Source organism: Grammomys surdaster, unplaced genomic scaffold (assembly GCF_004785775.1).
Source record: "Grammomys surdaster isolate TR1022 unplaced genomic scaffold, NIH_TR_1.0 125156, whole genome shotgun sequence".
In the NCBI taxonomy this organism is placed as follows: Eukaryota; Metazoa; Chordata; class Mammalia; order Rodentia; family Muridae; genus Grammomys; species Grammomys surdaster.
In genome coordinates this window covers 595759-623434 of record NW_021620050.1, presented here as the reverse complement: position 1 = coordinate 623434, position 27676 = coordinate 595759, and the positions used below count along the sequence as shown (strand labels likewise).

At 40.0% G+C, this 27676-nt stretch overlaps 1 protein-coding gene across 1 annotated transcript in view; it reads left to right on the top strand.

Annotated features, from left to right (window-relative positions):
* Window positions 1–10516: 10516 nt before the first annotated feature.
* Sec22b (SEC22 homolog B, vesicle trafficking protein) overlaps window positions 10517–27676 on the top strand; it is a 21318-nt gene continuing 4158 nt past the window's right edge. The window contains exons 1-4 of the mRNA XM_028785198.1: window positions 10517–10712; window positions 16886–16995; window positions 22766–22926; window positions 24873–25019. Coding sequence (XP_028641031.1) covers window positions 10638–10712; window positions 16886–16995; window positions 22766–22926; window positions 24873–25019 — 493 coding nt within the window. The 5' untranslated portion in view covers window positions 10517–10637. The remainder of the gene's footprint in view (window positions 10713–16885; window positions 16996–22765; window positions 22927–24872; window positions 25020–27676) is intronic.

The following is a 27676-nucleotide window of genomic DNA, read 5'->3' as shown; positions in this document are numbered from 1 at the left end:
AAGGCTTCTCCCACACTCTTTTTTTTTTTTTTTTTTTTTTTAAAGTTTATTTATTTTATCTATTGTTCTCTTCACACACACCAGAAGAGGGCATCAGACTCTATTACAGATGGTTGTGAGCCACCATGTGGTTGCTGGGAATTGAACTCAGGACCTCTGGAAGAACAGTCAGTGCTCTTAACCGCTGAGCCATCTCTCCAGCCCTCTCCCACACTCTTGTATACAGCACTGGTCAGCTATGCAAGCAAAGTTTGTCTTTGTGGCTGTGCACTGTAGATGGAAAACTTCTTAGGCAGCAGCCATGATGGATGCAACACAAAGCCCAGCTCATCCTCACTGGTCCTTCCTCCCAATCCCCTGGGGGTCCATGGTCTGGTTTTTAATCCCAGCTCTGTCAGACACCCAGGCACCGGAGACACAAACCTGAATGGTTTGGGAGACAGAGCTCTCACACATCCACGCAGCCTCTGATTCTTCATCTCTCATCAATCCTCCCCAGCAGTATTGGCAGCTGCCTCCAGAAAATGAAGTTATCCATCCAGTACCTCATCATTCTTTTGTTCAAGGTCTTTATCTACATCTCCTTGGCCTTTCCAATATATCTTATCTGGGTTGTTTATCTTACCAGAGGATTTGAAGTGAAACATTCTAGTCTGTATCTCCTTTTTCTCCTTGCACACTAACTCCATCTGTGACCTATACGTATGTTATTGCATCCCCAAACGCCCTTCTGTCTTTGAGCCTTCCTCTGGCTTTTTCGTGTAATTTGCTTTAGTATATATGGAGCCATTTGATGCCTATTCTCCTATCAGGAGTCCATGCTTTACTTCCTGGTCTTCTGCAATGAATTCCTATTTCATTCACTGAGTCATGTATTAAACAAACCTTTTACAACATCAGCCAGCAAGACTGAAAAGAAAACCACACAAGTTCGTTAACTTTAGGAAGTTAACACATAAAATAAGAACTATATTTTTCAAGCTGTGATTTAAAGTGGATTCAAAACTTAGGAGGAGGAGGAGGAGGAGAAGGAGGAGGAGGAGGAGGAGGAGGAGGAGGAGGAGGAGGAGTAGAAGGAGAAGAAGAAGAAGAAGAAGAAGAAGAAGAAGAAGAAGAAGAAGAAGAAGAAGAAGAAGAAGAAGAAGCACATCAAAATGGGAGTGTGTCTCAAGGAAAGAGCTCTTGTCTAACATGCAGGAGATTCTGGGTTCGACTCCTAGTTGAGGAAAGAAAAACTTTGTCAGCATAAGGAAAGAAGTAATTTGTGAATGCCAGCTTAAAAAATTAAAAATCTCAGCATTACTAGATAGAATGAGAACATGTGGTAGCTTAACGTTTTTGCCCCAATCAGCTCCATTCAGAATTTAATACAGGATCCTAAGGTAAATTTGAGAAAGGGCTGATGGGACCGACAGTTCCAGAGCTGTTTGGATCACTTGCCATTAGTACTGTTTTAATTCGCCAGAAATTGTTACATACCTAGGAGGCTAAGTGTCCCCCGCCCCTGTTTTGGAAGGGAAGAGGAGCATATTGAATTGTTTCATGGCCCTGTTTCCATATTCACCTTCAGTACTTTCGAGTGGGCTCAGAAAGGAGGGAGTAATGGGGCAATTATGTGAGTGTGAGTGACCCTGGTAGCAGGGATTTGAGGACAAAAGACTGAAATAACACAAGTAAGACAAGTCTTAACAATCTGAGCATATAAAATCAAATCCAATTAATCAAAATTATGCAAGTGTAATAAAGCTTTATGATACAAGTATCCAAATGTCAACTGGATCTCTACAGACTCATTTCTTTCCCACAAAATATAAGATACAGAAAGCTTAGGAGATGGCTCTGTGTATCTCCTAATGACAACATAGGCTCAGATCCCTAGCACCTGTGAAAACCCAGCATGACAGCAGGTCAGGACCGTGCTGTGCCAAGTCCTTACAGGATCTCCGCATTTCCTGGAGTCAGCCTCCTAATCTTCTTGCTTAAACTACAGCTGCTCTGTCAAAGACCAGGCCAGATACGTTGTTTGTATCTTTTTAAAAAAAAATTTCCCCTCAAGGAATTTAGTTCCAAGGCCAAACATTGACACTGACATCCGACTTCTCGGGTATCACTAACATCACTAACCAGAGCCATTTGTCTAATCTCTTCTGAGTGCCAGAGATAAGGAGGGCCTCGGGGAAGTGGAAAGTAGTAGGTTTGATTATGATGACAGGAAATCAAAACCAGAGTCTTTAAAGCCATATAGTTAGTAAGAGTTTCAGCCATAATATCAGATGCTAAAAAGCTGAAAGACCCAACTTCCAAAAATGAGATTCTAGAAAAGATAATTTTAAAATTATTTACATGACATTTATTTGCAGGCCATGAGTATATCTTAGTAAAAGCAGGTATTCAGCATGCATGAGGCATTAATTGTAATGAAATTATTATAATGAAATAATATATTTATTATTATGCAGAAAGACATATTTTCAAAAGATTTATTGAAGAAACAAAACATGATAGAGCACTTCATAATACACTTAGGAACATAGACGATAACAATTAACAGGTTTTGCAAGCATGGACACTTAGGCAAACTAACGATAAGCATATGTGTATGAGAGCTATGAACAATCACACTCAAAAGCGTAAAGGCCCTTGCTGCCAAGCCTGATGACCTAAGTTCAATCTCTGAGACTCACGTGATAAAAGGAGAGAACTGATCCCCTCAATTGCTCCTCTGACCTCTTCATGTATGTCATAGCACGAATGCATGTGCTAGTGCTTGCTCAGGCATGCACACACATGCACACACACTATTATAAACAAACGTGTGAAAAGTGGAACACACACATATATGTGCATCATGCTTTTTGTTTAAAAGATATGTTTATTTCAATATGTTTGTGGGCTCACATGTGTAACTGTGCACCATGTGCATGCAGTGCCCATGGCAGCCAGAAGAGGGCATTGTGTCACCAAGAATTGGAGTTACAATCCCCTACATAGGTGCTGGGATTGAACACAGATCCTTTGGAAGAGAAGTGCTCTTAATTACTGAGCCATCTCTCCAGCCCAGAGTCCTGCTTTTTAATTCTGAAATATTGTGAGGAAAAAAATCTAAACATTTGATAAAATTCATCAAAACCCCTAACAAACAAATCACTATGTAAGTAGAGTCCCAAAAGCTGAGCATTCAAAATTTTACTTTTTACAGATAAAAAAAAAAAGATATCCCTGCATTTTCTAAAATTTTAATTTTATTTTATTTTTTACTTAACTTTATATCCCACTCTCTGACCCCTTTCTAGTCATCCTCCTCCCATCCTTCCCTCCACCTCCCCTTCTCCTCTGAGCACCTCAAGTCCCTGAGAGTTAAGGCGCTTCCTCTCCCACTGAGGCCAGACAAGGCAGCCCAGCTAGTAGAACATATCCCACATACAGGCAACAGCTTTTGGGATAGCCCCACTCTTCCAGTTGTTCAGGACCCACGTGAAGGCCAAGCTGCACATCTGCTACATATGAGCAGGAGGGCTAAGTCCAGCCCGTGTATGTTTTTTGATTGGTATTTCAGTCTCTGAGAGCCCATAGGGTCCACATTAGTTGACTCTGTTGGTCTTCCTGTGGAGCTCCTATCCCCTTCAGGACCTGCAATCCTTCTATTCTTCCATAAGACTCCCTAAGCTCCATCCACTGTTTGGCTGTGAGTGTCTGTATCTGTCTGAATCAGCTTCTGGTGGGAGTCTCTCAGAGGACAACACACTCCTGTCTGCAAACACAACAGAGAATCATTAATAGTGTCAGGGATTGGTACTTGCCCATGGGATGGATCTCAAGTTGGGCCCATTATTGGTTAGCCATTTCTTCAGTCTCTGGACATGCCTGCATTTTAAAGGAAGTTCAAGTGCTTTACACACACACACACACACACACACACACACACACACACACACACACGAAAGAACCTAAAAGACATAGGTAAGATGGAACATGTCTCTAATCCCAGCACCTAAGAGTTGGTAGAACAGGAGTTCAAAATGATCCTCAGCTATATTGTGAGTTTAAAGCCAGCTTAAACTATATGAGATCCTGTTCCTAAAAGACAGAAAACAAAGGCTGAAGAGATGGCTCAGCGGTGAAGAGCACTGACTGCTCTTCCAGAGGTTCTGAGTTCAATTACCAGCAACCACATGGTAGCTCACAACCATTTGTAATGGGATCTGATGCCTCTTCTGGTCTTCCTGAAGAGAGTGACAGCGTATGTAAATATGTAAAACAAATAAATAAATCTTTTTTAAAAACAAGAAAACAAAAATATTCCTAAATTTAGAGTCCAAAACACAATTCAATAATTCTAGACAAGATTTTTAGCACTTTATAGCAACAAAAGTAGATGCCAACAAAAAATATATTTGTATGTTCCTCAAGAAACATAGAAGTCATAATTTTCTGTAAAATGATACACACATAGAATGAGGAGAACAGTAAAATGGACAATGGAGGGCTGCAGGTGAAGGTGCTTGCCAACCAGCCTCATAACAGTAGTTGGGTCCCCAGGATCCGGAGTGAACAGAGAACTCCCGCTGTCCTGACTTCCAAAAGGGCATTGGGATATTTGAGAGCACACACACAAACATAATGAATAAATTTAATTTTTACATTATTTCTTTTATTTTTTGAGATCATAATATAGTTATATCATGTTCACCTTCCCTTTCCTTTCTCTAAACCCTCTCATATACCTCATCTTGCTCTTTCAAGTTCACAGCTTCTTTTTTTTCCACAACTTCTTTTATCATTGTGATTACACACACACACACACAAATACGTCCCTCTCAATCTGTATCATGTTACATATATATGTGTATATAAATATATAATTTTTACAATTTAAAAAGATAGGCATTGGATCATATAAAATCCATCCTTGCCTGACCCCTGCAAAGAGTACAGTGATAAAACTTCTTCCCATCTAAAGGCTGACAGAGAAGGAACAGCTAGCCCAGATCTCAGCTGCTGAGATCACCATGACAACACAGTAGGCCAAGGTAGGCAAAGGGACCAAGATCACTTCCACCTCCTGGAAGGGCTTAGGTTCTCCTATGGGCTCTGTTGTACCTGCTCACTGAGAATCCAGTGATATCCTTACTAGTTCTGTGTAGTAAGCAGCCTGTCATCCAATCCAGGGAAAGCCAGTTGTTTTGTTTGCTTGTTTGTTTGTCTTTTTTTTCCAGACAAAGGAGTAAGCTTGCCTATTTGGGGAGACGGGATATTAGCAATACCTTTGTGCTAACACAGATCTAAATCCATTTTCCTCTGCTTAGTTTGACATGTAGTGAAAATTGTATCCATCTGGCCATGGAAGCAGAAACCTATTACACCAGCACTTGGGGGGCTGAGGCAAGAGAGACAGTGTTCATATCAAGACTAGCTTGGGTTACATAGTGAGATGCCTTGCATAAATCAATCAAACAAGCAAGCAGGCAAACAGTCAGTTGATCAATCAATCAATTAATCAATGCATTCTTTTTATAAAGTGGTATCAAACTTCTCAGATTAACTCTTTTTTTCTCAATTAAAAAAAAAAAGAAAGCATCATCATGCCTTAATCACCTAAAATCCCAACTCAAACCTGTCATCTTAATATCCGCAAGAAGTGACAAGATACACAAACAGATCTTTTAACATGCTTTTTAAAATGTGCATGGGTGTTTTGCCTGCATATATGTCTGGGCACCATATCTGTTCGTGGTGCCTTTGGAGGCCTGGTCTTCTCTGCAAGAGCAGCTGGTGTCCTTCACCTCTGAATTATCTCTCTGTGAGCTGCTTCTAAAACTGGGACTTTGGTTATGGCTGTCCAAGGGCTTTGAAGAAGGCCTCCATAGAGAAACAGTGCATAGAACTTTGGATCTGGCTGGGGCCACACTCCCTAATGACTATGAGAGAAGAAAGAGGGTAGGCATGGCTGAAAGATACAATCTCAAGATATCAAAAAGGAATTACTCAGAAGTAATTCAGTAATTTCAGTCACGCTGAACCACTAGATGAGTAAAGACAGTGGAATAAAAGAAACAGGAGATGAAGACTGGGAGAGGAAGGCAGGCATCAGAGGAAGCTGAGTCAATAGTAGTTGACATGGGGAACTTGGGGCCTTGTGAAGTCACTAAGTCCACTGAGACTAGGAAAGCAGAGACTCAGGCCTAAGGACAGAAGAATGGGTAGTTGGGGAAATCTACCATCTAACTCCTTTATTAATTCAGACTTAGGCATGGAAAACAATGGGATTGGTTGGCAGGGGGTGGGCCTGCAGTCAGAGGAGAGAGACAGGGCCAGGTAGAATGTGACTCCTGTCAGCAAAGCATCGTGGCTTGTTTGTTTTCTCCTCTACATAACCCAGTGTCTGTTACTGCTTACAGTAACTGAGCAGTAAATATTTACCTGTCACTAGTTGGAAGCATGAAAGAAATAGATGAAGAACATGTCTTTGTTTACTATGAGTTGGGTTGTACAGAGCCAGTCAGGATTTTCTTCAGCCTTTGAGACATACCAATCATTCATCCATATTATAAACAGAGGCGGTGGTAGGTTCCAGATGCTGTACCTTAAAGGCTAACACTTTCTTTATTCTGTTTAGAGGCTTATAGTGCAAAATGTATGTCTGTTTGTTTTTTAAGTCGGAGTTCAACCTTTCTTTGGGGTCTGCCAAAACCTATACATCTTTTTCACCCCAAGAGATGAGTGGTGTGGTCCTGCTTTGTACCTTGTTTCCCTGACAAAGCAAGGAAACCAGATAGACACCACAGCTATCTTCTAGAAGGTGTAGGGCAGCTTTGCTGTGGTCCAGCATCTGAACCATGCTATTGAAAGTGGCAGTTATTTTAAACAGGGGCTCCCACCTGATTTATAGCACACACCTCGTTTCTTTGCCTTTCAGCTCTTATTTCCACTTCAGTGACTGTAGGGATCATGGTGTACATGAGATTGTTAGGATCTTTAGCCAGGGAAGACAATTCAAAGTAGCCGAGCTTAATGACCAGTACAGATTGGTGTCACTGCAACCCCAACCCTAGGCCATGAGACATCCCCACAAGCCTCCCACATACTCCACACACCCTACATCCTCAGAGCCTGCAATGCCTGGGGGCATGTCCAAAGGGTGAACACAGGCCTAATTAATATAATATAATATAATATAATATAATATAATATAATATAATATAATATAATATAATGTAATACAATATAATATAACTGAATTGACTCACATGGAAAAGGACCAATCAGAACAAAAGCTGACTTACGGGCCAGAATTAACCGTTCTTCTGAGGTTACATTTAGAAGTAAGAGACTGAAGAGGGAGACACTCAGCCTGGGAGCTACATACTAATCTGTAAGAAAGTATTCATTTAAAAGAAATCATAAAGAGGCACTAGTGCATATGGTGGATAACAAGCTGAGCTGAGTACACAACTGTGCTGCTCTCTTTGATGACACCTGTGAATATCTGTGCAAATGTCACTGCTCTAACCAAGTCTTCTGCCATAGCAGCTTAATATACATCTATTTAATTTGGATATGTGCATTGTTCAATTGTTTGGTGTGTTTCAAGAATTTTCTGGCACGGCTACCTGCGAGTCATTCCCCTGCCTCCCCTCACTCCCACTGCCAAGGTTCTGGAATTTTACTCATTTCGTAACATGTGTGTGTTGTCAGGTTTTAGGGAGGTGAAGGATAAATATGAACTTTAGCAATTTGAATATCCTCTCTCTTTTTTTCAATGTAAAATAGTCAAGGAGGGCCTTCCCTGGACCTAACACAGAGTTGGTCATCATTACATGGTTCTGTGTTGCTCAAAGGATCAAAGATCGAGAGCTCAAAATCTCTAACAGATGTGAACAGTATGATGTGCATCGAGTTGGAAGCAAAAGTGACTCAGATTCCAGAGTTCCTGAGGTCTGAGTATCTATCAGATATGGTACTAGCTTCTTCCAGTTGCCCATTGAGCAACCTAAGAAGACCACACCCTCCATTGAAATAACAATTCCAATGTCTGAGAGCACAAGAATCATACCATATGTTTAAAAGGAAAACACGAATGTTGTTTCAAGAAATGATTGGTAAAGGGTTGGAGATGTAGCTCAGGGGATGAATGTTTGCCTAGCTTGTGTAAGGCCTGGGTTGGCTCCTCAGCCCTGGGCGTGAGTGGGGGTGGGCAGGACTTGATCCAATAAAGAAATTTTGTAAATAAAATTAACCCCAAGAAGCCTAAGCAAGAGGAGTGGAATTTATCATAAAGAAACAATGGTGAATGGCAGATGTTCATGAAAAGACCATAATTAAACCCACTGTTTTTGTTGTGCTAACATACAAATTAAAAAATTAAAAAGGCATTTAAAATAAGCAATGACATATGAGAAACACTCAGGCAATGTGCACATCAGCCTTGGGGGAAAGCTGAGAGCACAAACTGGAAGAAACCTGAGGCTCTCACTCTGAGGCAGCTCCTCTGAACACACGTTTTACTGTATCCACAGGCTTTTCCACCTGCACTCAAGTTCCCTGAACTAACAACTCTGAGATGGAATTATCTATGAATAATTATTCATAAATACTGCTTAGGCCAAAAGCTTTGGCTAATTTCTGTTAGCTCATGAGTCAATCAACCCATTTATTCTATTCTAAGTCCTGCTACATGGTTAGTTACTCTCCATCAGCATTCGAGCAAATCTCTTCCCTCACCCCATTTTATCTAAGAAGTCTCTCTCCCCACTGGAACCCCTATTTCCTGCCTCAGCTAATAGACCAACAGAGTTTTATTGACAGGTGATGCTTCTACAAGAGAGTCTCTCTACTCTCAATGCTTTGCTTTCTCTTCTCTCCTGACCCACATGGCCATAGCCTTGTTGCCAATATTTGTGTTATTATTCTCTATTACTAGAATTGTTCTATTGGGATCAATGACAATCATTTGAGATTGTCGTAGAGGGCATGTATCTTTGTTGAGTGGAAGAAAGAAGTTAGAGACAGAGGTATCTGTAGACTATTCTAAATGTATTATGTTTTTACCAAATTAGGCATTATACGTTCCAAAATTGTTTTCTACTCCACATTGGCTTAGGTTGCCATATGCTAGGTGTGAGCTGTGGCAAGCAAGGGAGGGTGTGATTGAAATACAAGGCCAGCATAGATGAGTTCTAGGCCAACCAGAGCTACACAGCAAGGCACTGTCTGGAGGGGGCATTATATGAAAGAGGAGAGATAATATGAAAGAATGGTTATCAGTCAGAAGCTAGAGCTGAACTTGAGCTCAAAGCCTGTTCACATCACTTCTAGCTATGTGACCTGCTTGGGAAAATCTCGGAAGTCTTCCCCAACTATAAAGTGAGGGCCTTTGACTAACATTTTACTGAGCTGTTTAGTTAAATGTACAGATAATCATCAGATACTAACTATAAGCTTTTAGCAAATAGTTATTAATACTGTAATAAGTATATTTGTATAATTTTTCTTTCCTTTTTTCCTTCCTTCCTTCTTTCCTTCTTTCCTTCCTGCCTTCCTTTTTTCCTTTCTTTCTTCCTTCCTTTCTTTCTTTCCTAAGTTTTACAAAACCTCTGTACTTCAACATTCCCATTTAATATTCACAAAATCCCTTTAGACCAAGAATATTCCTTTCTCATTGATGAGGACACCAAAGAACAGAAAGATGAGAACCCTTCCTTACAGGTGATTGTCTAGAGGTTGCTTCAAAAGCAAGTGAAAACTAAGTTACTGAAAAGCTTGGTAAGATTACCCTTTCTATAACATGACAGAGGCAACCAAGAACCTAGATTTGGGGAGGCAGAATGATCTATGTAATGCCCGAGTCCTGTACATTTTCATTTATTCATATATAATATATATATTGCTGATCTCTTTTTAAAATTTTCAATGTGTGAGTGGTTTACTTCCACTTCTGTCTATGCGCCATGTGCATGAAGAGGCTGTTTTCGCCAGAAGAAGGTGTCAGATTTCCCTGGAACTGGAGTTACTGATGGTTGTGAACCACCATGAGGGTGCCGAGTTGAACGCCTGTCCTCTGAAAGAGCAGCCAGAGTTCTTGACACCTGAGCTATCTCTCCAGCCCCTATTTGCTGATCTCTTACCACACACTGTTTAAGAATCTTGTGACTGCATAAACACCCAGGCCAGAAAACCCTTAAGAAAAAAATCTCTGCCAAGACATACGCAGATTATAAAATAGTATACATAAAATTTTCTGTTAAAAAAAAAGAATCTGAAAATATATAGCTTAACAGTTGTTTCATACTCCACTCGTCTAAAAGTTCGCTCTCAGATACCTTTCGAGCCCTTTTTAGCTTCGGTGTCACTCCTCTTCCAGAGACACTGCTTAGTGAAAGAATAAAAATTCACAAACGTGGGCGGGACTTGGTCGGAGGAATGACTGCGGAACTAAAGTTCCGGTGGTTGTGGTTCTCGGTGGGAAGCCAATTGAAAGGACCGGTAGTGGAAAGCTCTAAAGCCGTTTCCGGCCACCTCAGCGGGAAGCGGAGACGCCAGCAGCTAGCTGTCGGGGAGCTCAGCCGGAGGTGTAACTGGCCACCGCCGGAGCAGAAGGAGCAGTGACTGAGGCGGCCGGGCCTCCGTAGCCAGGGAAGATGGTGCTGCTGACCATGATCGCCCGCGTGGCGGACGGGCTTCCCCTGGCCGCTTCGATGCAGGAGGACGAGCAGGTAAGCTGCTACCGGAGCCCCGAGCTCGCCCTGCTCCAAGCTACGGATCCCTTCCTTGGGCTAGTGAGACCCTGGCGACCTCACAGACTCTCCTTCCCCCTCCCCTCGAGAGCTTTTACGGTTTGCTAGTGGAGAGACTACCTGTGAGGAGAAATCTTTGTCGGAGGAGTTAGAGTTTGGTGTTAACTGTTCCTCTTTACACAGAAGCTCTGGAGAAAGCTTATCTTTGTTTAATTTGATCACCCAGGTTGTGATGACTTTTTAGGGACCTTCTTAAAATTTAGGATTTTTATTTTAGGCTGCTATTAAAGCTGCTGACAAATACATCGGGGGAAAATCAACCCCTCGTTTCTTCACTTCGTTTTCCTATAGCACTTGATCCTTGACCTAGCTTGATGACATATTTTGATAGTGGATGAGGTAATATTGCCACTTATAAAGTTGTCAAGGTTCAGTAAAGTGCCTGCTTTCACAGTTATGCCTGATTTCCACCTGCTCTAATAAAGTATATTATTCAAATGAACCCAAGAATATGACTTGAACAAAGGGGATGGGAGGTGGGGGAGGGAGTCATAGAGAACACTTTCTTTGAAAAATATTTTTTCCATGAGGGGTAGCAGTGAGGTGGTGATGGGCAAAATCTGGTCAGTTGCATTGAATTCTGATGGAGGAGAGTGACCAAAGTGGATTTGAAATGCTGTTTAATATTAGTGGGCTCCTACTCTCTGCTTTGAATTTTTTTCTGAAAAATTTGTGAATTTTTTTCTTAATTTTAAACTTGGTATTTATTTGATATTGGTCTGCCAAAATGAGTTGGTTTCATTGATGATAAATTCTCCACAGAAGCGGTTTTTTTCTGATTGTGATTCTATCATTTCTCTTCAGTAATTTTGATTTTAAATAATAAGCCTTTCTGAACCTTTAATGTCTGCAGAAGCATCAGTCTTAGACTCATTTTTGCCCTCATAATAGTAGACAAAACATTGTAGCCTGCCTCATACACAACAGCACTGTCCTGCGGCTGCTAAGGGCAGTACTTCTTTGGTCCTCTTCATACCCCCCATGCTAGAGTGTGTTGTGCTCTTATTGCCCTTCACAGAGGCTGTTAGGCTTCCAGAGAATAGGCCACTTGCTTAAAGTCACACAGCTCACAAGTAGGGTAATGGAATGTGTCCTGGGTTTTTGTTGGTAGTGTTGCTGGTGCTGATGGTTTGCTTTGGGGGTTGGTCTGTTTTTATCAGGGACTGTTCCCATTTAGGGCTGGATGCTACTTTGTTGGGAGAGACTATCCTGTGCTTTGTAAGGTATCTATCCTGGGCCTCTACTTCCAGATGGCAGTAGCACAATTCCTATCCCACTACTTACAGACATTTCCAAAAGTTCCTTTAGGGACAAAATCAGTCCTGATCGAGAATTACTGGTTACAATAATCAGTATTTTATTAAGCTATTGTTTTTTGAATCAGTATCAGTTTGGCTCTAGACCAAAACCTTAGTTCCTGTTATTCTGTACTGTCTTGTCTAAGACTTTTCAACCATGTATTCACTTCAGTAATCAGTATTTTATTAAGCTATTTTTTTTTAAATCAGTATCAGTTTGGCTCTAGACCAGAACCTTAGGTCCTAGCCTTTATTCTGTATTGTCTTATTTAAGACTTTTCAAGCACATATTCACTTGTTACTAATGTAGAAATAACTTTTTAAAAAGAAAATTGGGACAAGTTCTAGACAGCTAGAGCTTGCCTTGAACGGATTGATCCCTCTGCCTTAGCCTTTTGAATTCTAGAGTTCTAGGTGTACACCACCACACTAAACTCAGAAATAGCTTTTAAGACATAGATTATCTTGACCAAATAGTCTTATATTAAGTACTCTAATTGTCTGAGCCAAAGTAACTCATAATACTTTTAATTATTTGTACTGATACAACTTGGGTTATTTGTAGATGTATTTACAAGGTGCCAGTCCCTGTATAAGCTCTTAACTGCCTTATTACTGAAGATGACTGATACTCACTGATACCAGTAAGGAGACAGTGAGGGGAGTAATGTTCACATATAATATAGACTGTTTTATACAGTGTTGACTGCTTACCTAGTAATCTAGGCTTAGGACAGGTAGAGAAACAACCTTTTCTTCACAACCCTAGACTCACTTGTCTGATACTCCTGTCTCTTTCCCCCTCCTCTTTCTTTCCTTTTTATTTTTGTTCTTTTCTCTATAATGACCTTTCCCCTTTGCAGTTTCTCTTATCTATCTTTCTATTCTTTCTCAAAAGTATTATATTTGCTTTAATTTGCACTTGTTCTGGAAGGTCAGTTCAGATTTGGAAAAGGTGTTGGAGCTACCAGGTAGATGATAGGTAGCTCCAGAAAAACAAGTGACCTGCTGTGCACTTGAGCCACCTCACACCCCTTATCTTTTCAGGGCGGTTACTGTAATTGCCTATATAGGAAAGTGGCTGGTTCTTGGTTCTTGGTCCAACTGGCCTTTGACCAGCTGAGTTCATCAAGGATTTATCAATGATAAGGCCTAGCTAAACATTCTTGGAAAATGCTAGAGATCTTTGGCAATACTGATGTAGGAAGTGGGAGATAATGGAAAGGGGACGCTGATGCACCTTCATGAGGTCATCATCCATGATATCCATGATGGGGTGGAACTTGGCTGTCGCGATCCTGTAAGTAACCTCTCACCTGTGCCCGTTAAGTAAACCTTGCACACTCATTGGTTTGTAAAACAAAACCAAAACTGAAACATTCTTAGAAAGGTAAAAGGTGCTATTTGATAGCACTAGTTGTCCACTAGGCCTAAGGGAGATGGGAAAAGTCCTGAGGTTCTGAGGAAATCCCTGCTTTGTACCTTTTGTAATCCAGAGACAGTCTTCATAGCAGTGGATAATCCTGTTTGCCTCATGGCAGATCCAGCTGTTCTCACTCTCTTCGCTATTGGATCACTAACACATCTTACAGAGTGGACTGAGATTTGCAGTCTACATGAAGTAGAAAGCACAAGCAGGGCATCTAGGTATTTTTAGCTGGGCTAACTGACTGTGAGCCCTTTGTGACTTGGACACTGAAAGCAAGGTATGTCTGTAAAGCACTGGTTAGGTTGCTTTTGTGGGTTCTTCATCAGTTCCCACACAGCTCTTTGAGCTTTTCTTGTGAATAACAAGACTTTGTTTAGAAGGTGGATCTACTGTTGAAACAATTTTAATATTGGAAGTGGAATGTCATAGTGCTTGAAGAGGGACTGCATGTGGTCAGATTATCTAGGTCAAACTCTGCTCTTCCCTTTCTAGACCCATCGGGTCCTTGGCCAAATTTGGTTTCTAAAATATACTATTGATAGAATAATTCTAATTACCTCCTAGAGTAAATACGATGATTGTGAGTTTAATTATGTAAAGTGTTCAGAGTAGTCCATGACAGAAAAAGAGCATTAACTTTATTTTTGAAGTGTTTTTCTAAATTCTAGTCTGTCTTTAAATTTACAAACCAGAATTGCACCTAGTACTCTTTATACAAAGATGCAATGAACAGGGACGGATGAATAATTTTTATACTATAGAATTAATCCATGCTATTTAGAAAGCTTGGAAACTTATATAACCAAAAGTCCAAGATGCTAATGATGCTTATTTCCTATAAATCTTTACTCAGATATTTTCATATTTTCCTCTTCTCCTCCCCCCGTCGTGTGTAAAATTAATATGTTATACTGTAAAACTGACTTCATTTTTCCACTTAACAGTTGTACATGTTGAATATTGTCTCACACTATTAAATATTTAATGGCTACCTAATAGTCTATTATGAGAATATGCCAGAAAAATCATTATTTAGCCAAGACAATTTTGTTCTTAGGTGTGATAATGCCAGCTGAACCAGACTAGTGTTGGCTGTCATACTATAATCTCTATGTAGATTTTTCTCAGTGTATGACATTACCTTTGTTCCTTATCACATTCTGAAATTTAGCATGCTTCCAACCATAATATCTTAATAATTGGTATGACTTAGTTTTGTTCTCACAGGTTGTAGTAATACTTACATTATGTCTTATGAAGTTGGAAGGCTTGTGCTAATCTTTATTTGATTGGAGGGGTTGTGGTTTTGTTTTTGTTTGTTTGTGGATTGTTCCCCCCCCATCATTTTCTTCAGCTTTACTTTTGAGGTAAGGAATTCATCTGCTTTTAGCAATTGAAAACAATTGTTTTATTGGTTTAGGAATGACGATTGCACGTAAGTATTTTTTCGGATCCATAGGTGATTCCAGTATGATGCCAGTGTTGACATTCCTGTGTGTTGATCTTCATTATCACTTATAACACTTCCAGCATCAGTTGGGTGCATGTGCTGTTGTGGGTTCTGATCTCTGATCTCTTCATGCCACATAATGGCATGGTAAAGCAAATAGATTGATAAGTACCATTCATGTGTCGAAATAGGATATTGTACATTACTTCTTAGTGCCTGAAAGCATGTGACAATATTTATAAACATGTACTCAGTGACCAGTCATGGATGGATGCATGGATACATACTGCTTAATATGATAATGCCAATATAATGTTGTTGTGTGGTAGTAGTTATTATAAGGTTCTGTTTAATGTGAGAATTGATATAATATCCACATACTTACATGCGTATAGTGACACAAAAGTACTTTCTCAGATGAGTAGCATTATAACAGATCATTGCCGTAACAGCAACGCTAACAAGAGGAGCGATCCACAGTTACGAGTTCAGTGGGCTCCGCCCGACTCTCTTGGCTTACATTATGCTTATTCATTACTTCATTTATTTTTGAATTTCAGGTCATTTTTCCGCATCTGTACCTTTGCAGTCCTGCCGTGTTTTAACTGCCTCTTCCTTTCTGCTGTCAACTCTGTAGTATCTTGTCTAGAAGCTTAATATTTCATTGGTGTGCTGCCTCAAAGTTAGACCCCAGACCAAGATCTGGGAAAACTAATATAAGCACTTTTATTTTGTTATGGGATATCTGCCAGAGGCAGGCTAGTCTATCTTTCAAAGTAAATAATTCTAAAAATGGAATAATTAGGGCTTTTTGTTACATGGCAGTGTGCATAAAGTAGGTGGCTTATAAGCGACAAAAGACACTGAGAAGTCCAAGATGACAAGGTTAGCAGATTCAGTGTTTGCTTCTCATTCATAGATAGCAACTCTGTGTGAGTCTTCTTGTGGTACAGGGGCTGATCTAGCTTTTTGAGAATTCATACAGGGACATCAACCATTAGCACTCCATCGTCATGACTGAGCATCTCCCAAAGGCTCCCCTTCCTTCCATCAGCATGCTGGTGAAGTATCATCAGCTTACAGATCTGGGCAGTAGAGACCTTCAGGCCATAGCTAACAGGACGTCCTCCTTTCCTTCTCAGGAAGAGGGTGGATTAACAGTATGTGTTTGTTTCTCATTCTTCATGTACTTTTCTCCTTTGAATCTAGTAGGTTAGTAAGGTATGATGTTTATTTATCCTTTGAAAATGATGCGACTACAGAGTACCTCCTCCTTTTCTTTTTAATAAATTGTTCAGGGAGATACATACTAACCATATGGGTGTTGTCCTTTTTGTACGTATCTCTTGATTCCAGCTTCCTACCTACACTGGATCGAGAACCAGCTAGATTGATGTAATAAAGGATGGTTGCCCCTTTTGCCTAGCTGCAGTGGCAGTGTTCCTGGAGTTTTCAAGCACAGGCATGGACATACAGTTTTACTTAAATGTTCTTCCACTTTTGTGGAAGATTCTGTTGATACTCCAGGATTTAAACAGAATGATGAGATTCAACAGTCTTTGGTTCTCAGAACTTTGTCCTGAGTGTGCACAGGATGGACAGTTTCCTGCCAGTAACTGTGAGGGAAATGGGTGAGGAGGGGTTATTGACCTAATAGTAAAAAGCACGCCGAGTGCCTGGAGTGTTGTTGACATGCACACTTTTCCTTCTTAGCAATTACATTGTGGGATCTTGGAAATACTAGGAGTTAGGTTCTCTTATATGTTCTAAAAGTAAGACATTTTATTTTCCTTTATTGAAATTAATGTTAATAAGTGCTAAATGAAGGACTTTATTTCTTGTGATATTGTGATGCTTCTAACTGATATAGCTTTGTGTATGTATTAAATTCTTCAATGAAGTTATCTTCTTTCAGTCAGGCCGGGACCTTCAACAGTATCAGAGTCAGGCTAAGCAACTCTTTCGAAAGTTGAATGAACAGTCCCCTACCAGATGTACCTTGGAAGCAGGAGCCATGACTTTTCAGTGAGTATAGCTCTTGAATTTTTTGTGTTCATTCAAGTATAAAATACAGCTATGTGACACCTTGTAAGACTGTCACAGTAGGGGCCGGAAAGATGGCTCAGAGATTAAGATCACTTATTCTTCTTGTAAGCAGACCCCAGGTTCAGTTCCCAGTACCTATGTAATCACCTTTATTTCTAGCTTTAGTACATCTGATGCCCTCTTGTAGCCTTCAAGGTTTCCTCAACTCACACATATCTTCCCAAACACACATACTCTATTTTTAAATGTGCATTTAAAAATAAATGAACATACCCATATTTTTTAAATCCTTAAAAAAAATAATGGTATGGTGTTGTTTCCTTGTGCCATACTTTGTGTGTGTGGACACGAGCATGTGTTTGCATGTGTGCACGTGCCGCCAGTGCCAGAAGACAACCTTGGGTGTCATCCCTAGGCTCCATCTACTTTTCTCTTTTTTCTTTTCAAAGCCATCTCTCTCTCACTGGCCTGGAACTCAAAAGTAGGCTAAGCTAGCTGGCCAGTGAGCCCTAGGGATCCCTGCCTGACTCCTTCTCCAGTGCTGGGATTATAAATATGTGTCATTACACTTGGAATTTTTAAGAAGCACATTCTAGGGGATAAACTTGGGGCTTCAAGCTTGCAGGACATGTAGTTTATTGATTAAGTGATCTCCTCAGCCCAGAATAGTAAGTTTCTTAAGTGTAAATATAGCTTTAAAGCTAAAATCTGTTCATGAAAACACTTTTTCTGGCTCTATTTCTAGAAAACCAAAATCTTAACTTTTTTAAGTTAATATACTTACAGTAATTTAAGTTGTTAGCCTGTGCCCATTCTACACCCATTATGCAGTAATGGATAACTTTGTGCTTTAGGAACATCTTGGAGGTAGACATAAATAGGCTATTCCTCCTGCTCAAAGGCTTACTAACAGTGATACAGACCAATTCCCATAACATCTCCAAGCTGTGGGCTTCTCTTCAAAGGATTTCTCAACAAGGACTTACAGGAGATACATACTTATTTAGCATCTGGCTTTATATATTGGAGAGAAACGATAAATATTTTATTACTATAAGAAAATTGTGATGGTTTGTATATGATTGGCCCAGGGAGTGCCATTATTAGAAGGTGTGGCCTTGTTGGAGTTGGTGTGCCACTGTGGGCGTGGGCTTTAAGACCCTCCTCCTGGCCTGGAAGCCAGTCTTCCACTAGCAGCCTACAAATGAAGATGTAGACCTCTCATCTCCTCCTGCACCACGCTGCCTAGATGTTACCATCCTTCCGCCTTGATGGACTGAACCTCTGAGCCTGTAAGCCAACCCCAATTAAATGCTGTCCTTTATAAGACTTGCCTTGGTCATGGTGTCTGTTCACAGCAGTAAAACCCTAACTAAGACAAGAACTTTAAAGCATCTAAGTCAGTGGCTGTAGAAGTGGTGGGTTTCTGTTTGGTTTTCATTAGTGGGGATTGAACCCAGTGCCCTCCTGCGTGCTCAGCAAGCACCCTAGCATTGAGTGATATCCCTAGCCACTCCGTAGTTCTGGAGTGTGCACAAAGCTAAGAGTGGGATGTAAGGCACAGTGTTACTTTTGTCAGTGCTGTACCAGAATACTTTCAGACACAAATTAAGGGCGGAATGATTTGTTTTTGTCTCATAGAAGGTACAGTCCAACACAGCAGGAGAGTCATAGTGGAAAGGACTTGAGGTAGCCGGTCCTATTGTATCTGTAGTTGGGAAGAGAAGAGAAACACTGCTGCTCAGCTCTCCTCATCAGTCCTGGTTGTCAGTCCATGGCAAACTGACATTTAGGGTGGTTTTCTATATCAGTTAACTCAGTGCAGAAACTCTCTCAAAGATGTGCCCAGGGTTTCTCCTGGGCAATTCTAGGTTCTGGCAAGTTGACAGTCAATATTAACCATCACAGGAACTTTATTGGACTTTTAATTATCTACAGATAATTGTTGTTAAATAAGATCATGCCAAGTTGAATCTTTAAAAAACAGAAAAGGTTGAAAAGGAAAGATGTTATAGGAGGACCACAGCAAAGGAAAACAGGATCAACTAAGTAAGCTTTGCTGTGTCAGCAGCATGGTGGTGAGGTCTGTTTGGACAAAGAGGAACTGCCTGGTTAACTGAAAACCAAGCAACCTATAAGCACTATAAAACAAAAGCATTTCAGCTTATCAACAACATCCTTTAAAAAGAAAATGGTAGACACATTTTATAAGGGAGTTACATATTATCTAAGGCATTTTTTTAGGCACTTTAATTTAAGCACCAAAAAAATATAGCCATTTGGCCATATGAGGTAGTGTTCACCTGTAGTCTAAGCTATTCTGGAGGCCCAGGCAGGGGAGCCACTTGAGTTCATGAGTTGAGACCAGCCTAGAGAACTTAGCCAAAAGAATGCATATGTATGTTTAATTATATGATACAGTTATCTTCCATGCCCACAGGTTCTGCCTTTGTAGAAACCATGTTGGTAACCAAGAACCATGCATTGAGAATATTTAAAAAATAAAAAAAGTGTCTGCATGAAGTGTGGGGTTTGTGGGACTTTTTTCTTTTATCATTATTGCCTAAACAATTTAACAGCTATTTACAAGGCATTTATATTCTATTAGGTATTAAGATGATTTGAAGTCTACAGAAAGATACACATGGGTTTTATGCAAATATTATTCCACCTTATATAAGGGACTTAGACATTTTCCAGTTTTAGTAACTGTGGGTTATCTTAGAAGAGATCCACTGCAGATACTGTGGGAAGACTGTCTCTCCAAAATGGATAGAGAATGAAAGACTTGGAAGATCCTGTGGACCTGGGAACAGAGTTCCTTTGAATTCCTGTAGGACTTTTATGGTCTGTGGGTCTACTGAAGAGCTAGTAAAGTTTCTTCTTTGCCAGACCTTGTGTTGTCTTCATGAGTGCCCATCCCTTCTAATGAGCCAGAATTCTTCCCAACAGAGGCATGCATTCAGATAAGCACAGTGCTTTAGAGCAGGGCTTGTTAAACCTTTCCACTTACTATAGTTTCCTGTCCACAGAATTCTTATATGACCCTGAGTGTGTAGGTACATAAAATGAGTGAGCAAACTTAACATTTACTCAACATTTATTTAAAAATCATTTTTAAATAATCCTTTGGTATACAAATAAATTTTCTCTTTAGTTAAAACATAAGCAAATTTGCATGCTCATGAGATGAATGTGTTTTACTTTTACATAAAAGGTTAAGTCTGGACTGAGTATTTGATTCTACGGGGTATAGAACAGCTTCAGTATTTTTCAGAGTTTATCTTCATTTGATTTTGGTGAGGATACTGCTTTGCATAACTGTATAGTGCAAAATGACAGAAGTGTGGCTAAGGCCATTTCAGAAGCTGGTGGAAATTCTGTTCAGATCTCAAGGCAAAATTCACTTAATGAAATTTGCAAGGCAAATTTAATACAACTCAAGTCAGCAACTCAGTGAATTTGAAAATCAAACATGCTAATAATAAAATGTATATTTCTTTGATAGTTATATAGTGGGGAATGATGGCAGGAAAATGTCTTTGTTTTCTATTATCAAATCATCATTCTTTCTTTAAGAGCAGAAAACTTGATATGTACCACGTGGGAACATTTCAGTCATGATGCAGAGCGGGCTCAAGTCTGGGGCTTTTGTCGGCACGTGGCTTGACATCCTGCGCAGGGCAGAACGTGTGTGTTCAGAAAGCAAGCTGTAGTAAAGCACACTGACATCATTGGAAAGCCCTGCTAGAAACACCTTGGGCTCATAGTTTTGCCCATTCAGAAACAACCAACTGTTGCCAGATTTTCTGCAGTTCCTACATTCAGCTGCACAGTGCTATAGGGGGTCACAATCCTCAGGTTAAAGAAACATAAATGAGGTACTTTGAAGAAGACAATAAATCCCTATTTGAATGTTTGAAGAAAAGGACTAGAAAAAAAGGAATATAAAAGTTTCATAGAAAAAAAAGCAGTTACAGAAGCTTGAACATAGAGAATGAATGGGATTTTTCTGGATGTGCACCACAGTGAGAAAGAATAGCATAAACAGGTGGGGCCTATTGGTTAGAGGCACCGTGCCATTTGGCTATATGGTAAAGTGTGAATGAACATTTCATCTGAAAGGCTATAAATACTATGCCAGAGTATGATTTTTCTTTGCTGATATTGTGTGTCCCTGAAGTTCTAAGTAGGGCAGTAAGTCCTGTTTACTTCTCTGGGAATGAGACCAGCATTATAAATGACAGTGCAAATTACCGTCAAGGAAATCCATTAATCCAGTGCCCAAGCAAGTGATTGGGCAGCAGTGTTATTAAACATTACTCTGTGCCTGGGAGAGTATGTAAGGCTTTAGATTTTTCCTTTGTAGGGCTCTAGGATGCCTCAGGAATCAGAAACAGAAGACAGGAATGCAAGATCGTATCAGACTGTCTGCTTTTAAACCACCTAAACCAAAGAACTTCTGATTTTATCCACTATATATAGCCCTATTAGTATATATGTTGTTGGAAGAACAAGTACTGTGGCTAGCTGGGCAATGGTGGTACACACCTTTAATCCCAGCACTCAAGAGGTAGAGGCAAGCTCTGTGAGTTTGAGGCCAGCCTGGACTACAGAGCAAGTCCAGGATAGCTAGGACTACATAGAGAAACCCTGTCTTGAAAAATTAAACAAAAAAAACCAAAAGAGTACTGTGGCTGAAAGGTTTGAGAGGCTCTTAGTAAATTTTCTTTTCCCCATCACAAAGCCCTTTCCCAGAATGCCAGAGAGCTCATTGTCACAAACAGGAGTTCCATAAAAATTCCCTTAGTAGGGGCTGGAGAGATGGCTCAGTGGTTAAGAGCACTGACTGCTCTTCCAGAGGTCCTGAGTTCAAATCCCAGCAACCACATGGTGGCTCACAACCATCCGTGATGAGATTTGATGCCCTCTTCTGGTGTGTCTGAAGACAGCTACAGTGTACTCATAAGTAAAATAAATAAATCTTAAAAAAAAAAAAATTCCCTTAGTGAATGATTTCCAGTTGGTTAGGGTTCTTCTAGCCAGAAATAGGCAACATGACTATTTTTGAGGTGGCTTTTTCTGTGACAGTAAACATTTCCTCATTTAACTTCTAACTTCTTTTTCATAAATTTGTCGTTTTATTTTATGTTACAGCTGGAAGGACTTTAATATCTGTTCATTAATATGTTTGTCATACAGGACCAAAGGTAGGATGGTGTCTTCACACCTGTAGCTTTCAAAAATGACCTGTTAGGTATTAATGTATATTAATTGAAAATGTGTAATGAATAAATGCCTACACTCTTGGATATTTTTTCTATTTACTTTTATGTTGATGAGTGTTTTGCCTCTGTGTGTGTGTGTGTCTCTCTCTCTCTGTGTGTGTGTGTGTGTGTGTGTGTGTGTGTTGTGTGCATGCTTAGTGCCCACAGAGGTCAGAAAAGGGGTTCAAATCCTCTGGAACTGGAGTTACAGATGGTATGGGCTAGGTGCTGGGGATGAACTCAGGTCCTCTGCAAGAACAAGAAGAGTTCTTAAGTGACCATCCTTGCCAGCCCAGGTCTTTAGGTATATGTTTAATAGTGGGGTGATGGTTGCTTTCTTCGTTCTAACAATTTGTGATCTGAAACAAACATTTTGACTTAGATGGTCTATTTCCCGAAGCTGATTTAGTACTGAAAGTCAGCTTCAACCTGAAGCTCTATTAGTTCATAGATAACCTTGTCTTGCTTTTTTTTCCCTTCAGCTACATTATCGAGCAGGGGGTGTGTTACTTGGTTTTGTGTGAAGCTGCCTTCCCTAAGAAGTTGGCCTTTGCCTACCTAGAAGACTTGCACTCGGAATTTGATGAACAGCATGGGAAGAAGGTGCCCACTGTGTCCCGGCCCTATTCCTTTATCGAGTTTGGTAAGATTAGACCCTGCGTTTCTCTCTTCAGGGAGTAGCACTATGGAGAAACTTTGATACAATCCTTATAATATTGACATGTTCCCCTCTCCAAATTTACCTTTTTTTTCTTCTTGAATGGAAAAGGCTTCCTTCTTGCCACTAAGTTCATCTAGTCTTGTTCCTTCTCCTGTAGAACATGGATCTTTTTCTTGTCTAGTTTCATTCTTTATTAGGGTTATTTGTAACAAATGGACATTTGTTACATGAAGTCTACTTGATTATCTTATAATTGAATTTTATTCTCCAATCTATAGACTCTCACAGTCAGACTAATTTTATGGAAATCAGAATTTGGAAATCAGGAAAAATGATTATTTATTTCAGTAGAATAAGAATGTCTAATTTAGAATGTATGGTATTTGAAAACCCTCTTTATTACATTTAGAAGTAGCAAACATAAGTGTCTGTATATTTGCACAGGAATTATGGGAAGGTTCAGTACCAGTCAGACCTGTAAAAGATTGTGCTGTCAGTAGGTCAGAGGAAATGGCCTGTGAACGGTAAGCATCAGGAGCGAGAACAGGTAGAGTCAGAATACATTGAGTGAAATCTTTAATCAAAACAGAAACATTTTTATGCCTTAGAATTTCTAAGGTTTTTAAGTTTGTTTGGTGCATCACCTTGCTTTATTATAATAGTGAAAAATTGGCCATATATTAATTTATATGAAATATAGGGTTTTTTAATGTTATTTTTCTAGATAATAAGTTTAGTAAATCCAAGTGACTCATAAGACACGTGTATCAAGGTCATAAAGGAAATAGATGGCTCACCCAAATTAGCTTCAGGGGAATAAAGATGGGAATGGACTATAAGTAATGCCAGGCATGCTGACTTGGGGCCATCAACAGTAGTTGTTCCCACTCTCAGGCTGAAGATATAAAGGAGGGCTCAGGTTCTGAACTGAAAAGGAGAATATTTAGGGGGAAGACCAACTTGAGAGGGGCAGAAGCTTTAGTGGGGGTACTGCTAGTCCACAGTGGGTGCTCAGGAAAGTGGGAGTGGGTGTAAACACCCTGAGCACACTGCCTGCTCCCTCCTGCTGCTGCTGGACCTGCTTCATAGCCAGAGCCTGACTAGAAACATGAGGGCCAGGAGCTCACTGATGTGCTCCACCCAGGTCAGCTTTCCAAAGTGCAGGGGAACGGAGTAGGCGTTGAAAGCAGAGTCAAAGGTATCAGCACACACAACAGTAGATTGTTTTGGCAGAGGTTGAAAATATTTCTTTTTTTTTTTTTTTTTTTAAGAATTATTTATTTATTTATTTATTTATTTAATGTATGTGAGTACACTGTTGCTATCTTCAGATACACCAGAAGAGGGTACAGATGGTCATGAGCCACCATGTGGTTGCTGGGAATTGAACTCAGGACCTCTGGAAGGGCAGTCAGTGCTCTTAACCGCTGAGCCATCTCTCCAGCCCCCGAAAATATTTCTGTAGTAGGTCATTCCTACAGTTTTGAGAAATTGCACATGTAGGCTACAGATGAATGAGGCTGCAGCTCTGTATTGGTATTTTTGGAAGCTTTCTATCACATTTGATTTGAACTTGAAGCATGGGATAAGTTTGGAAAGTAGTCTGCTGGTCGATCACTAACTTAATAATGCCAGCATGATTTTAGGGGCTGCGTAGATCTAACTAAGTAATGAAGCCAATACAGGTTGAAATCTTTCTATCTTCAGGAAAAGTTTACTATAGTGGGTCTGCTTATCTCTAAGGATTCTGATAGTAAATGCCTCAGACTCAGAGATGTTCAAGGGACAGTTCTCCTGAATGGTCATCTTTACATTTTACAGATGAAGAGGTTAGAGCCAACAGCAAACAGATGTAGGAATGAGTTCTGATTACCTCCAGTGGCTTGAGGAACAGGAAAGTTGGTAATGGTTACCTGTCCTCACTCTAGATACCTTCATTCAGAAAACCAAGAAACTCTACATTGATAGCCGTGCTCGGAGAAATCTAGGCTCCATCAACACCGAATTGCAAGACGTGCAGAGGATCATGGTGGCCAATATTGAAGAAGTCTTACAGCGGGGAGAAGCACTCTCAGGTATCTGAAAATGATATCAGAGATCAGCTTGTCAGAGTCTAGAGGGACTAAGGAATTCACTTACGAGAGATTAATTACACAGCAAAGCTCTCGATGTAATGGGGATTTGTGTCTCGCGTGATTAGTCTTTGTGCACTAGAACAGTGTAAAGCATTCACCTAGAAGCAGTAACTGTTTCTAAGAATTTACAAAACTAAACACATTGAATACAGAGCATTTGTATACGTTCAGTAAATTAAAAAGAAGGCTGAAAAGCTTTTGTCAAGGATGTGTTTCATGCTGTCTCTTTGGGAAGCGTTACTGCTGCTAGGTCAGGGGTATAAAATGCCATTTTCATCTAGGCAGTCCTCTTTGAGAAACATTTAACTCTGAGACGATGAAGAAAGATCTAGTCTGCTCTCAGCTTTCTTCATTCAGTCAGTTGAGTGTCTGTTATATGAAGTGTGTGGTACTCTATACATGGAAAATGAGACTGTACATACATGTCATTCTCCCTAGTTTGCAGGCACTGTGTCTCAGCCAGGTTTTTTTTTTTTTCTTCCTATTTTTTTAAAGATACTCCTCTGAATCACAATGTTGTACTTTTTTTTTTTTAAAGATTTATTTATTACATATACAGTGTTCTGCCTGCATGTATGCCTAAATACCAGAAGAGGGCACCAGATCTCATTATAAGTGGTTATGAGCCACCATGTGGTTGCTGGGAAGTGAGCTCAGAGCCTCTGGAAGAGCAGCCAGTATCCTTAACCACTGAGACTCTCGCCATTCTTAACAGTGCATTGACTAGGTATCACCTGTCCTTTAAGGAATTAAAGGCAACTTCCCTGGTTCTTGTAACTTAGATCACACTGGTCTCCTACTTTGGACTCTTAAAATACTTCATTATGGAATCTTTAGCACGTACTGTGTAGTATGTCTGTATTTTTACGTGTACACATGAATATAAAAGCAAGGTCAGCTCTCAGTGCTATTCCTCAGGTGCCATTCACCTTGGTGTTTTGAGGCCATCTGTTCCTGGGCTGTGGTTTTCCGTGATGCTAGGGTGGCAGACCCAGGGACCCATCTGTTTGACTCCCAGTGTTGCAGTTATGAACATATTCCTCCCTACCCCTAAGACTTTGTTATGTCAGTTCTGGGGACCTACTCAGGTCTTCAAGCTTGCCCCGGCAAATACTTTATTGTCTGAGCTGTCTCCTCGGCCCTGTTTATTAATAGATCTATTTGCCAGATTTTTTTTTAAATCTTTGTGTTTTATTATGTATGTGTGTGTAATTATGTTTGCACACTTGCTATGGATATATATGGAGATATGTGTGTGTGTGTGTGTATGTGTGTATGTGTGTATACATATGGAAGTCAGGAGGCAGCTTCAAGAATTGATCCTAGTTTTCTATATAATTGAGACTCCATGGAATTTTATGTGTTTGTTTGTTTAAATTCAGATAGTGTCTCACTGTGTAGCTCTGATTGGCCTGGAACTCATTGTATAGATCAGCCAAGCCTTGAACTCACAGAAATCTACTTAATTTTACCTCCCTAATTCTAGGACTAAAGTCATGTTCCACCACACCACAAGATAGTGTCTCTTGTCTTTTCATATGCGAAGCTAGCTGGCCTGTGAGCTTCTGAACATTCTTATGTCTTCTCACACTTCAGAGCTACAACATCTGGCTTTAAGTGAATTCTCAGGATCTGAACTAAGATCTTCATGCCTGTGTGGCAAGTGCTTTATCTACTGAGCCTTCTCCCTATTTTGTTATCAAATACCTGTAAAAAATATATTTGTTACTAATGTGTCTTATATGTATACTTTATCCAAGTCTATATTAACATAAATATTTAAATATATTTTTGGCTTTGTTTCATGTTTTTGAGATGGTCTTTTAACATTTTTTAATAATCTTTTATTTTATGTTTATGAGTGTTTTGTCTGCATGTATGTATGTGCACCATCTGTGTGCATGTGTACACACTCACAGAGATCAGAAGAGGGCATCAGATCCCCTAGAACTGGAATTAGGAAGCCACCATGTGGGTGCTGGGAACTGAGCCTATGTCCTTTATAAGAGCAGCACCTGCTTTTTAACCACTGAGCTAGCCAGGCCCTTGAGACAGAGTCTTACTGTGTATCTCTGACTTGCCTGGAACCATTTGCTTCTGCCTCCTAAATGCTGGCATCCAAGTCAGTATGAAAAATGAAGTAGAGATTTTTCAGTGATAGTGATTGTATTATCTAAAATAATTTTGTTATAGATAGCTGGATAAATTTTATATTAATATAAAGTTATTAATTTTAATTATTTTATATATTATAAAATTAAATATATATATGTAATGTTGTTAGAACATTAGATATAGACATGTAAGCTCTTCACTTCTCTGTGCTTATGTGTTTTTATTTGTATTTATGTGTGTGTGTATTGTTTGTACATGTTTCTGTGGGTGGGTGTGTGTGCAGCTGTATGTCTGCTTGGATTGTGTGTGTGTGTTGTTTGTACATGTTTGGGTGTGTGTGTGTGTGTGCAGCTGTATGTCTGCTTGGATTGTGTGTGTGTGTTGTTTGTACATGTTTGGGTGGGTGGGTGTGTGTGCAGCTGTATGTCTGCTTGTATTGTGTGTGTGTGTTGTTTGTACATGTGTGGGTGGGGGTGTGTGCA